Source organism: Symphalangus syndactylus, chromosome 4 (genome assembly GCF_028878055.3).
Source record: "Symphalangus syndactylus isolate Jambi chromosome 4, NHGRI_mSymSyn1-v2.1_pri, whole genome shotgun sequence".
Taxonomy (NCBI): domain Eukaryota; kingdom Metazoa; phylum Chordata; class Mammalia; order Primates; family Hylobatidae; genus Symphalangus; species Symphalangus syndactylus.
In genome coordinates, this window is record NC_072426.2 from 119,589,610 (window position 1) to 119,604,219 (window position 14,610).

General features: G+C 39.0%; 1 protein-coding gene across 6 annotated transcripts in view; it reads right to left on the bottom strand.

The window, feature by feature from the left end:
* Window positions 1-14,610, bottom strand: part of SLC10A7 (solute carrier family 10 member 7) — a 259,532-nt gene that overhangs the window by 46,791 nt on the left and 198,131 nt on the right. For 4 of the 6 annotated variants that reach the window (XM_055276057.2, XM_055276056.2, XM_063638241.1 and 1 more), the window contains one exon: window positions 6,690-6,773. In XM_055276057.2, coding sequence (XP_055132032.1) covers window positions 6,690-6,773 — 84 coding nt within the window. Of the gene's footprint in view, window positions 1-6,689; window positions 6,774-14,610 lie in introns of those variants that run through there. The other 2 variants (XM_063638243.1, XR_010120553.1) reach the window with 2 other exon arrangements.

The following is a 14,610-nucleotide window of genomic DNA, read 5'->3' on the forward strand; positions in this document are numbered from 1 at the left end:
ACAGAGAGCCAAGTCAACTTGCATAAAATGTTGAAAAGCTAGGGAGGTGGCTGAGTAGGACTACGACCCCTATTTCCTGAGGGAACCATGGCACAGGGGCTCAGAGTACAGACTCTGGAGCTACAGTGTGCCTAACTTTGAGTCCTGGCTCCAATCCTTACTTTGTGATGTTTGGCAAATTCCTTACTTTCCGTGTGCCTCATCTGTGACATAACAGTAGTTGTCTTGAGGATTAAGTAATTAAATAAATATAAAATGCTTTAGAGACTGGGCCTGTCGCTGGTACATGATCACTATTCTTATTTCCAAGTCTCAGTTTGATGATGTATCTATCACGGTTTATCAGTACATCTCACTGTTACTTTTCTCTCAAAGCATTTTCAGGTGAAGCAATGAAAATTGTTCATATCTAATATAATGCTATAAGTGTAAAACTCTACTAGTATCAATAACACTAACTTCAACTTTAAGGGAAGACTCATATGAAAGGCCCATCTCAAACTGAAACAAATCACTAATGGAAAGACCAGAAAATGCATGAATGATAATGTATAGATATGCTTTTTTATTATTAATTTATAGGGTAAAAAGTAGGTTTTAGTGTGCTGCTTTAAAAATATTCAAGGTGATGGAAAATAAAAAGTGGTAGAATTTCTGTTTCATTGTTTATTTGTATACCACTCTTAAATATACTGCACAAGATAAGTATTTGTCACAAGCACTTAGATGTATTGAAAAGGTTTGTTGGAAAAGAAGAGAAAATGCTATGACGGCACAAATTTTCTTTCTTTCTAGATTGACAGAGGGAACAATCTCCTAACCATCTATGGAAAGACTAATCTTATCTCACAGAGTCGTAGCACCTTCAGGGTAGAAGATACAACACACTATGTTCTACAAATGAGGAAAGTGAGGCCTAGGAGCCGTGTGTGCAGCCAAGCAGTGAGGAAGACCAAACTACACCTCCCATCAAATCAGAGTCAGTCAATAATGATTTAAACGAAAAAGAAGTATTGTATGGGGAAACAGAAAAATAAAATTCACTCTCAGAAATATAAATCACAAGTTGAATGACAAACTTTTATCACCAATAAAAGATTAAGAAAAATATATTCAGCTCTTACTTCCTGGTCTTTTTCTTCTCCCTCTAGTTCCCATTTTCTGTTTAACCAGTAATGATAAAACCTCATTTTAAAAGACGCATATAACAATCCATACAAGCGTTTATTTTCATAATTTGGCACTCCTAGTTACAGTTGTGAAAGTAGCCTGCCATGCAGGACACCTGATTCCTCTGAACTAGCACATATGTGTACTGCTAACAGGGTCCTCAAAAATTACATCACACAGTTGAGGTGAGTCAGTAGATTAAACTAGGTAGACAAGGTCCCTGCTCTCATGATGCTTACATTCAGTTTAAGAGAGAAATAAAAAGCAAAACAACAAATAAACAAGAGGCAAAATAATGATACATACTAAGCCGAAGTTTAAACTAGATGATACGATAGTGACTGAGTTGCTACCGGGTAGCCACCCAAGGAGAGGGTGGCGAAAGGTCTTTCTGAGGATGTGAAAGGCGGCAAGGTGTTTCATGCAGAAGGAATGGCCAGTGCAAAGGTTCTAAGGCAGGAACAAGACTGGCATGTTTGAGAAACAGAAGCAAAGTCAATGAGACGTGAGTGCAATGGGCAAGTGGGAGAGTGCTGGGGAGGTAAAAGGGACTTGAAGATAGAGGATAAGGTAACAATCCCTTCGAAGAGTAGAAAAAGAAACACTATAAGGAAGTAGGGTAGGGTTTCTGGGAGGTGTTAGATGACACATTAAATGTGGGGTTGTAAATTCAACACAAGATGAGACCAATGTGTATTGCTCTCTGAGAAGCAAAGCTCAGCTGCTCCAGTAGAAGCGGGGTTGGGCCTTTGTGAAGCAGGTAAAATGGAGAGGTGAAGAAGCTGAGAGCTCTGCCAGGGAGTGAGATGAATGACAGGCCATGGAATCTGAGCAGCTCCATTGCACGCGTGGAGTAGGCAGAGTTGGCTTTAACCAGAGTTGGGGCTTTTTGAGCAAGTACATCAAAGGGAGAAAGGGTGAAGGAATTGAGAATAATTGCCAAGGAGGGATTATAATGGTAGACTAAGGAATCAAAGCTGGGTAAGAAGGGAAGTAAAGTCATGAGGATGGTGACTGAAAGGTCAGTTAATCTGGGGTCTTGGTGAGACTGAAGAATTACTGAATAGAGTATGTGAGCTTAGTAGGTGAGGACAGGTATGGTGGCTATGAAGTGGGCTGCCTGAGATTGATCATCAAGTTCCAACAGGCCTGCTATAGCCCCGTAGCACTTTTGTGTGTATTAGAAAAATCCCTTCTTTAATATACTTTATTTCCTCCTGCCAGAACAATTTTAATAATAAATATTAAAATCTATGATGCCTATAAGGTGAGCGCACTTCTTTGAAATGCAGCATTGTTGTGTACCACACAATCAATACCACTGCAGGCAGAGACAACCTTGTGAGGCGGTGATTATAGGAGGAGGTGGCTGAGGTGGCACTGCCTGCCCTGGGCACCCCTGCCTGTGGAATGCTCCCCCTTCTCCAAGGTACTGGAGGACCTGAGGATCATGCAGCAGCACTTATATAATAACATTTACTCAGATGTGTGGCTCTATCATTTATGTTAATGTACCTGTGGGCCAGTTACAGCACAGTTCATCCAAAGACTAAAGTCAAAGGAGGTGTTAGAAATATGGCTTTTCTTTAACATAAAATTTTGAAATATTTATTTTTTCTTGAACTGGTATCCTTAAAAAAGATAGACTTTTTTTCAGATATGTTTTTCAAGTGATGACTAGGAAAGAAGTAAGTCATTGTTATTGAGTACCTACTATATACAGACCTAAAAATATTATCCTGAACAAATGGTAACCTAGGGAAAATTACTGCTGGGGGGTCCCTGAAGATAAATTCAAAATTCTCTTCAGTCAATCTTTTTATACATCTTACACTCTACTCTTGAATACGTTATTAAGTATACCTATAAACAGTAACCTATGGAGACCACCACTTAGGATGAAATAATAGATTAAGTACATGCATATGTACTGAGAGTTACTATAAGCAAGGAGGTAGGAAAATTAAGAAGACATAGTCTCTGCTTTTAGGAAGCTCATCAATAAATTATATTATTTCCTGATAAATATTATGAATCAAGTACTATGGGAGACGTGGAATTTAATCGAGGCCAGTCTAGGTCAGAGCAGGCAGGCGTCACATTAGAGGGCACCTCTGTACCAAGTCTTCAACAATGAGTAGGAGTTTGCTGGCAATACAGTCAAAGGCATAGAGCAGTGAAGGGCCATGGTCAGGTGAAGGATGATGAGTATGCAGCATGGGAAAAGCAGAGTCCTAAGGAGAGGAGTGTGGGAGGTGGCACTGGAGAAGCAGGTTGGGCCAGACTTGTGAAGGGCTTTGGGGCCGTGCAAGGAATTGGCAACAGGGAGGCATGAGCAAGTTTTTAAGGAGAGGAATAATATGAGTTGATTTGTGTTTTAGGACTACTCTGGAGGCAGTAAAGACATTAGATGGGAATTGGAAGAGACCCACAGCAGAGAGACAGGTTTAGGAAGTGCAATAATTTAGACAAGAGATGATGAAGGTGTGTATCCTCTCCAGCAGTGTGATTGGGGCTGCAGGGGCCAGGTGTGAAAGATTTCTGAGGCAGAAACGGTAGGATGAAGTGACTGCCTGGATGTAAAGGAGTATGGCTGTAAGGAGAGGGAGGAGGCAAGGCTAATTGGTGGTTTCTAGATGTGGAGATGGGGTGGTGACTGTTAATTCCTAAGACCAGAATACAAGAGGAGGGGCAGGTAGATGCAAGCATATAGGTTTCTCCTTGAAAAGAGCCATCAAAGAACTGTGGTATCTAGAACACTTAAGAAAAAAAAAAGCTACCTATACTACCTTTTGACTACTATTATTACTTTATAATTTACTGAATACTTTATTATTTACTACTGAGTACATGAAGAATGAGCCATCTAACAATTCATTATTCCCTTGGGATAAATGTTTTTAAATTACATATATTGTATAACCCTATACATACAAAATCAAGTAACCTACATGCAGAATTTTTGTCTGTATGTTTTAAGCCAAGCATTTATTATTAATAGGGAAATTTCCAAGATCTAGTATGAGAAGAATGCATGAGCCTTAAATTATTAGATGGAATTATTTTCAGAACAAAGAAAATAAGTATGAATTTAAACTAATATAATCCACAGCTTAAACTGTGTGGAGATGAGAAGTACAGGTAGATTCAGTTATGCCTCTATACAACAAAGCATATCCCTTACGGATCATAGAACTCTGGCTCATTCATTCTTTCACTCACTCTTTCGGCACATATTTATTGGGTACCTGTGGTCTGGGAATGTAATGATAAACAAAACGAATATGGCTCCAGTACTCAAGAAGCTGACAGTCGAATGGCAGAGACAAATTGTTAACAAGCAAACTAAACATAAGAATATTTTGTGAGAAAGGTCAAGAAAGAAAACAAACAAGGTGTTGCAATGAAGAATAACCAGGGAAATATATATCAGCCATATGGTTCAAACAAGGCTTCATTAAAGAGTCAAATGAGAAACAAGTTGAGGTGGGAGGGTAGGCAGAAAGACACTCTAAACAGAAAGAATGAGCAGGAACTGAGAAAACCAGGGAGGCTGGAAGTGGGAAATGTGGCAGAGGTCAGAGAGGTAGGCAGGGATGTAACATTTATTCAGAATCTCTGTTATGTGATCAGCACTGTGGGAGAAGTATTTTTTAAGTATCATTTTATATTTAATTAAATGCTATTCTTAAAGTGCTTTTAAATCCCCCATTTTATGCTAAATTTAGTCCCTTTTCTAAGTATAAAATTAAAAAAAAAATTAGTACATGTGTTGTGGATGCTGTGGAGCACCACCCAGATCCCTCTCTTCAGGAATGAGGTGCTTATACCCACAGCTGCAGGGAGTGTTGGGTGAGTAAAATATGTCAGTGGAGTTCCTCTTTGGGACTTGCCCTCAGCCTAAGACAGCAGACTCACCCAAGGTCACAGCCCCCATGGAGGGTAGGAGGGAAGCCAGTATCTAATGACTGGTCAGTGTAAGAGTATAAAGACCAGGTGCTCTTGCCTTAAGGCAGGACAACTCTGAGGGGTCATTCCGGCTCCAGAGTTCCCCATGGGATCTACTGAGACCTTTACTGGGACTGCATCATCTCCATCCTACTTTATTCACTCTATTGCTCCCAAGGGTACTCCCTAGTAAACTTCCTGCATAAAAACCTCTGTCTTTGAGTCTGTTGCCCAGAGAACCTGACCTAAGAAGCATGTAAATATTACATGTCTATGCATACATTTCTTCTTCTTTTTTTTTTTTTTTTTTGAGACAAAGTCTTGCTCTGTTGCGCAGGCTGGAGTGCAGTGGCACAATCTTGACTCACTGCAACCTCCGCCTCCCAGGTTCAAGAGATTCTCCTGCATCAACCTCCTGAGTAGCTGGGACCATAGGCACCCACCACCACACCCAGCTAATTTTTTTGTATTTTTAATAGAAACAGGGTTTCATCACATTGCCCAGGCTGGTCACGAACTCCTGACCTCAGGTGATCCGCCCATGTCAGTCTTGCAAAGTGCTGGGATTATAGGCGTGAGCCACTGAGCCCAGCCTATGCATACATTTTTTATATTCAATATTTCGAAGACTTGTTTCCTGTTTAGTATTTGCAGGGAATTTGGTAATAATGATTATGATGATAGAAGCTACAGAGCACTTATCTATGTTAGGTTCTATGACAAGAACTTTACAGGCATGCATATTTCAGTTAATCTTTACAACAACCCTTTACGATAGATATTATTGTCATAATATTTAATAAATTATGAACCTGGAGCTAGGGAGATTAAATAACTTGCCCATAGTCACACTGAAAATCAAAGTCAGAAATAAGTCTAGAATCTAGTTGCTCTTAATGTACTGCTTTCCTAAGACTTGTTCACTTTAGTTGTGCATGTGGCATCCTATGATTTTATAGAAAACAAAAAGAATCCACTTGTTTTAAAATTTGTATGCTTATATGCTTACTACTAACTTGTTATAAGAAGTTAAAGTAGAATTCCTATTAGTCCAATTGAATAAGAATGACAAACCCTAAATATTCTAAGATAAACTTTAAGAGATAATAGGATTAAATTGTTTATCAATTACGTGGTCACAAACATAACCGCTGTTGGAGGAGTCTATAAAGACACCAACCAAAGACAGATGCTTGTTCCCAACAATGGTCATAAACACGGAGACCTTATCAAAAGTTGCAGAATAAGGTAAAGACTTGCTGGATGTTTTCAAGGTAGCTACACAGCTACAAAGGGGAGATAATAAATTCAAAAAAATCAAGACTCTGTGTAGAAGTCCCTATATATAGTTACCAGGGGTGCCTATATACAGCTAACGGCAAAGCAGATTAGTATTAATTCAAAAAATAGAAAAGATGAGAATACTGTGATTGATGAAACTTTTGTTTTTAGTCTCACATTTTCATTTATCTCCTCCCTCTGAATATCCTTTCTCTCAACTGCTCTGACATTATGTAAGATTTCACAATTTGATCCATAAAGAAAAGATCAGATAGAATTGGAGGCCTTACCTGTCCAATGATGAGAGGAACCACAACAGTCATAAAAAGCTGAGAAAAAATAGATGTGAAAGGCACAGAAGAAGATGAACCAAGCTGTAAAACAAGAAAATAGGAGTTAGAATTACTTCGAATCAGTTATCAAGCATTAGTGTTTATAAATAACGCAATAAATAGATTCTCTCAGGTGCACCAAAAATTTGGTAGCTATCTACAAAGAATAAGTGAAGTTACCCCTAATTTTCTAAATTCAACACAAAAAACTGTTAAGTATTTTAAAATATAATTTTTACTGGGAGACTAAGATTGAGAAAAATACTGATTTGCAATCAACCTAAATTGCTTATTATTTTAGTAAAGCCATTCTGTGTTCATACAGTCTATAATCATATGGCATGATATTTCATCAACAATTACAGTTTATGTGATTTTTATTTCACCTGTCTGTAGATATCTAAAATAAATGTCTCATTCCTTTATCAAGATAACATTTTTATTTATGTAAATGAAATAGTTTCTAACTTTCTGACTCCTTCAAAACAAATATAATGAATCTCAGATCCTGTAGAATTTTTTCTTACACAATGTCTAGCAAATGGGAAATCCTGAGACATAACTGATTTTTCAATTTAAAATTTCAATATAGCTCCCCCAAATTTGTACGCTTTAACACTGTTCATAATTCCTATTTTTCTTCTTCCTCATTTTTTGATTCTTTCTTAGCTAACAATTACAATCTCAGTTTCATTAAGATGCTATTCCCTGCAGCACAAGAGTGCTTATCTACACACACAGTAACACACTCACATTAGCCTCCATCACTAAGAATTGCTAAGTCTTCCTATGAAATTTTTAGTGTTGGTCAAAACCCCCTCCTGTTTTTCAAACTTCTCTGGACAAACAATAGATGTTTTTCTCTTTCGCTGGTTCATTTTGCAACCAGATCTACCAAACCATCGATAATTGGCCCTTGGAATTGACTTTTTGCCTTTCCCCTGCAGACCAAACCTCAGTTTTCATATTTACCTAAGTTTAGTGACACTTGGAAATATCTTTTGGAAAATAATTTTTGTGAAAGGACACGGAGGTAGTGATGATTGAGGGTATAGAACGTCAAACAAAACAAATCAAACATTTAGCTACATGAAGTCAATAGTTCTGAATGAAGTGGTGCGGGAACAGTGCTTTCACTGATTTCTGCATGAATGGTTTACCAAAATCTCCTTTCCACTCTGACATATTATATAAAATTCTGTCCCCCAGCTCCAGCCCCAATCTGCATACACTCAAAATGCCAAGAATGTATGTCTGGCCCATCATTGGCCCTATGTTCATTGAAAACCAGCTTCAACACTGACCACTGGCTGTCTATTTAACCCATAAAAATTGGTGGTCTCTAGCCCTTTTTCTCTACAACCAATATGAACTAAAACTAAGAAAGTCAAACAGAAAAAGTGAAACTGGTAAAGAACAAACAGGATTCCTGGTGTGTTAAATGTCGCATGGCTGTTAGATGTTTCTTTTTATGCAAAACCAAAATATTAAAAGCTAATAATTAAGCTCTATTTTTAAAGCAACTATGTCTCTAAAGCACAAGGTGCTTAACAAATACATTCTCTCCATAAATATTAACCCCAAGGATATTCCTGGGGCAAGGACTGAAATAAAGAAAAAAATATATTTTACAGAGAAATTGAGGCACTGGATGAATAGAAAAATACACTTTAAAGAACAAAGTTTTCAAGTTCAAGAAGGTCCAGCTCAGTGCTCTATTCATAAGGTTTACAGAACTTGGAGAGAAGTAGCAAAATTAAGCTATAATCTTCATGTAAAAGGTGACATTTCCTGCCTGAAATCACTTCAGTGATCTCACATATCCCTGGCTCCTCTTTCTATCTCAACTTTATTATTAGGTTTTTAAATTTTTTATATGAATAATCATTTCAAAGCTATATTCTCTCTTTAAGCACCCCAAAATAAAGAAAAACCCATTTCAACTTGGGTTTTAAAAAGTATTATATATTTATAACGTCTCCATCCTTCGCATACCCGACCATTGGCATATTCAATGTTTGGAAACCGCATGTTCTTAGAAGACAGTGGAACAAGGCTATGTGTTGAGGAGGTTGTCCATGATCTCTGTGGTCCCTTTTTCCTCTAAAATGCTATGATCTCTGATCCACTTGATTGGAAACACAGGTTACAGCAGCCTTCCTCAGAGGCTCTGTCAGATCAGAGATCACAGCAAGCTACTCAGGGATGTAATTAACTGGGTACATGAAGCCAGACGAGGTATGGCAGGGATGCTGGGGACAAAATCCCCCAGGATGGCTCCCTTAGAAGTGGCTCTGAAAGGAAGGAAACCTCAGTACTGGAGTCTAATTTGGCATAAGTCCTTTCTTTTGAATTGGCCAACAGACCTGTCACTGTGGTCAGTATGAAGATGCAGAGGACCCCTGGGGAAGTTTCTGATGCTATGAAGTATGCCCTGGCATCCAGAAGACAGAACAGCAAGCAGCTGGCACAGCGCAGCCTGTGAGGACAGGACTAGAGAGATACAAAACCCAATCACTCTGCATGCAGAGGTGATTTTAACTAAAGCAGAAGAAAATATGCTGCTTGGGATATTTGGTTCTTCATATTTTAATGAGGAACCTGTTGTGGTTTCTATTGTAAAGATCAGTGTGTTTATGGAGAAGCAGCAATAATTTGCAGGTGAAGTTTTCAGGTTCAGAAGGTTGTATCAAGCAAGTGCCCTGGGCTTCATTGAGCCACCCTGGCAGATTTAGAGGTACTATGTCTCATACTGCCAACCCATGGTTTAAGATATAGCATGTTAAGCAAACGATCCAGTCCTTGGCTAATTTCTTGCAGAAATATGTAGTACTTTAAAGGAGAAAACTCACCATTAGCTTGATTTCTTTGTTTTACTATCCTATGCTGAGAAGAAATCATTCATGAAAATTCAATATGTGGAAATTTAGGATCTTTGCATTCAATCATTCAAGTAGTTACTTAGTGCTTCCTGTGAGCTAGGGGCATGTTCTCGACACTGCGGATACAACTGTAGACAAAACACAAAAACCCCTCCTGTCAAGCTGCTGCTTTTTAAAAGCTGAGGTCGGTGTGCACACCTGTCCATCGCCAAGTATACATGCACTCAGTCCTCTCTCTAGAATGTTGTTTTCCCCACTTATAACTGGAAAAGTTTGAGTCTTTTTCCAAGACTCAGTTCAAACATGACTTCTTCAGGAATGCTTTCCAACACCTCCTTCCAAAATGCTGAATTGGCCCCCCTCTCTTTTGTGAACCACTGTTCTGTGTATCTGAATTGTACCTCTCGGAATCCTTGGTTGTTCTTGTTTACAAATCTATGCTCGTGAAGGTTGGGACACTATGTCATTCACGTTTACAGTCCCTTTGGCCAGCAGAGTGACCACTTTCTACATCTAGGGCAGTGGTTCTCAAATGTTAGCACATCAGAAACATCTGGAAGGCTTGTTAAAACACAGATTGATTTCCCCATCCTCACAGTGTCTGATTCAAAAAGCCTGGGGAGAGGGATGGGAGTTGTGGTGAGAATTTGTATTTTTAACAAGGTCCCAGTGATGCTGCTGCTGCTGACTTGGGGGTTCACACTTTGAGAACCAGTAATCTAGTACATAGTGGGTGCTCCACGAATGTGTGTCAATTAGTGAATGACTGTAATACGAAGGCAGAAAAAGCTTGCCAATGTTTTCATTTTATTCTTCCAACTTCATTCAGGTAAGCTGCAAAGCTCTACTTGGTTCACAGACCCAAGTAAGGATCATCAGCCAGCTCTCCCAACCAGTTGTCTTCTATAATCTCAATAGTAACATTTATCATGCACTTTCATGTGACAGACACTGCTTTGTTTCATTTTTTAATAATTTCAACTTTTACTTTAGATTCAGGGGGTACATGTGCAGGTTTGTTACATGGGTATATTGAGTGATGATGAAGTTTGGGATATGGATTAACCCATTACCCAGATACTGAGCATAGTACCCAACCATTAGTTTTTCAACCCTTGCCCCCTTCCTCCCTCCCCACTCTGGGGACTCAATTAGTCCCCATTGTCTCTTGTTGTCATCTTTATGTCCCTGAGTACCCAATATCCAAGCTCCCACTTGTAAGTGAGAACATGTAGTATTTTGTTTTCAGTTCCTGTGTTAATTTGCTTAGGATAATGGCCTCTAGCTGTTTCCATGTTGCTGCAAAGGACACAATTTTGTTCTTTTTTGTGGCTGTGTAGTATTCCATGGGTGTATATGTACCACATGTTCTTTATCTAATCCACTGTTGATGGTCACTTAGGTTGATTCCATGTCTTTGCTCTCTTGAATAGTGCAGTGATGAACATGTGAGTGTATGTATCTTTTTCATAAAATGATTTATTTTCTTTTGGATATATATGCAGTAATGGGATTGCTGGGTTGAATGGTAGTTCTAAGTTCTTTGAGAAATCTCCAAAACTGCTTTCCACAGACACTGAAGTAATTTACATTCCCACTAATTGTGCATAAGTGTTCTCTTTTCTCTGTAGCCTCTCCAGTATCTATTGTTTTTTCACTTTTTAATAGTAGCCATTATGACTGGTGTAAGATGGTGTCTCATTGTGGTTTTGATTTGCATTTCTCTGATGATTAGTGATGTTGAGCTTTTTTTCCTATACTTGTTGCCCACTTGTATGTCTTCTTTTGAGAAGCAGACACTGCTTTGAATGCTTAGTGCATGTGGAATAATTTAATTCTCACAGCAACCCCTTGATGTTGGTTTTATTATTACCCTCATTTTCACAAGAGGCAACAGTGGCACAGAACAGTTAAACAACCTGGACAAGGTCACCATAGTTAGAAAGTGACAGAGACAGAATCTAAACCCACAAGTGTAGCTCCAAAGCCCTCACACTTAACTCTTTACACTCTACTACACATTAGTTATAGGTGGTACAGTGTGAAACAGGGGAAGAGGGCACTAGTGAAAATCAAAGCTGGGCTCCCCTTTTTGTGCCTATGTGAAAGACAGGGGGAGGATGGGGGGAGGGGAATGAGGGGGAGGGGAAGGGGAAGGGGCAAACCACAGAACACAGAAAATGATTGGAGTGACTGGTTTCTCGACTCTCCCAAGGATGAGAGGGTCATTGTGCCAGGGTAGATGCATTAGGAAGAAGTTAGTTCAATACACACAATGAATGCCTTAGGACATCAGGGCTTAATTCTCTAACTGGGCAGAGAGAGACTGAGCAGAAGCAGGATTGACTGTTACCAACCCATCCAATCTAGAAACTATTTCATCCGGAAAGAATCTCGGGGTCCACTTGGTAAAATAATATGGGGCAAACTAACCAGGCTGAGAAAGACAAATAGGTAGCAGTTCTTGATGAAGACATGTTGACTGTCTGTAGAATCACAGTTATCAACCTACAGTTAGAAAACAGATGGTGCATTTTAAATCACTCCTGTAAGTGAGCTGACCTGTAAATTGTCATTAATGCACCAGTTCTTCACTTGCTCTGCTGTGTAATCAGCCTTTTATCTCCTATCAGGGAAATCCATTAGCCACAGGCGTCTCCACTATTTGTGTCTCTTCCCAGCTATTAAAACATTATTGTATTAAATAATTCACCCTTGATGATTGGTCTTCACTTTCATTAGCACCATATTCAGGGAAAAATAAGAATAGATATTTACAGTTGATACTGTAGAATTATGAATGTTAACTCTCTTTTGCTAGGAAATCAGAAAGTAGCAGCTTCAGACGTGGAGCAGGATTTGTTGTCTTCCTGCTCTATTTCCACCTCTCCACATTACCCACAGATCCCAGCCCTGGGGAAAGGAAAAGGGAAGAAGGCTTGCTTACTATTGTGCCCACACACAGACACACTCATAATACCCATATCTCCTTCCTGTCACAAAGATAAACATTTAAACAGAAGAAGGAAGAGTCTCCCCAGGCCCCAATCCCCTCCCTATACACGATATAGTTCAGCTTTTCTTTCATTCCCACTGCTCCTTCTCTCACAGGGATACACGCAAACTAAACTTACATAAAATTGTCAAGTAAATGTATACCAGGTGACAGACTCAAATGTTAAAAAGACTATGATTTTTATCAAAATTAGCAATATGGTTATTAAACAGCCATACTGATTCAGTTGCATGTATCAAGCTAAAACTGGGTTATTGTGTGGGAGTATATGTTTAGGAGAGGGAAGTATCTTTTTAATATTTATATGCACATCTTTTTCCCTCTCTGAGAAATAAAGAACAAAAGAGGCTTAGTAGATTTTATCAATATAAAAACATTATATAAAACATGGCTTCACTTTTCTGTTTATATGCTGGCTACTATTCTTAGTTTTATTGAAGTATAATTGACAAAAATTGTATCTATTCAAGGTGTACAACATGATGTTTTGATATACGTATATATTGCAAAATGATTACTACAAAAAAGCTATTTAACATATCCATCACCTCACATAGTTACCTTTTTGTGTATGATCTTAAGAATACTTAAGATCTAATCACTTAGCAAATTTTAAATATGCAATACGTTATTATTAACTATAGTAACGATGCTGTACATTCAGTGTCCAGAACTTATTGGCTTATAACTGCAAGTCTGCATACTTTGGCCAACATCTCCCCATTTCTCCAACTCCCTGGCCCCTGGTAACCTCCCGTCTACTCTTTCTATGAGTTTGACTACTTTAGATTCCACATATAAGTGAGATTATGAAGTATTTTTCTTTGTGTCTGGTTTATTTCACTTAGCATAATGTCCTCCAGTTCATTCATGTTATATGCTAATTTAAAATGTAAGATGAAAAGGTTACTTTCTAATAACTTTGATGGAAACTTAATGTGTGCAATCATAGGTTCAGGTTACTCAAACCCACACAGTCTGTTTAGTGAAATGTGCCAAAATGAACTGTAAATTGGCTTATTCTAACCTAGAGGAAAGAGGAAAGCTGCGAAGAATTGAGCTTCCAGGCCATGAAGGGCTGGAGGGAGAGATACTCAGAGGCTTCTAGGACCAAACTTTGCTCCCTAATTTCTTTTTTTTTTTTTTTTTTTTTTTTTTGAGACGGAGTCTCGCTCTGTCGCCCAGGCTGGAGTGCAGTGGCACAATCTCGGCTCACTGCAAGCTCCCCCTCCCGGGTTCACGCCATTCTCCTGCCTCAGCCCCTCCGAGTAGCTGGGACTACAGGCGCCCGCCACCAAGCCCAGCTAATTTTTTTTTTTGTATTTTTAGTAGAGACGGGGTTTCCCCGTGGTCTTGATCTTCTGACCTCGTGATCCGCCCGCCTCGGCCTCCCAAAGTGCTGGGATTACAAGCGTGAGCCACCGCACCCGGCCTATTATCACTTTCTTCCAGTCTAATTTAAAACCCATCTAGATGCTGACGTCTCCCAAATATATATCTCTAATTAAGATCTCTTTCCTGAATTCCAGACTCATATAGTCCATTGCTTACCTGATGTCTCTACTTAGATGTCTGAAAGTCAGTGGAATCCAAGTCTCTCCCAAGCTGAATTATCCTTATGAGTTCCTTCAAACTGCTCAACCCTAAAATCTTCCCTATCTTAGTAAATGGCAACTCTACACTTCCAGTTGCTCAGGACTGGAGTCATCTTTGACTCTTCTCTTTCCCAAAAAACCTTCATTCAATCTCTCAGTTCTACTTTCCAGTTCTACTTACAACTACCTCCTATCAGATTTACTCAACCACTCCGGTCCAAGTTAACAGGATCACTTGCCATAATATCATTAGCTTTTTAACTGGTCTTCCTGCCTCCACCATGGTCCCCTTACAATCTGTTCTCAATCCAGCATCCAGAATCATCCTTTAAAAAAGTACAGCAGAACATGCATTCCTTTTATCAAAACCCATTTAATGGTTTCCT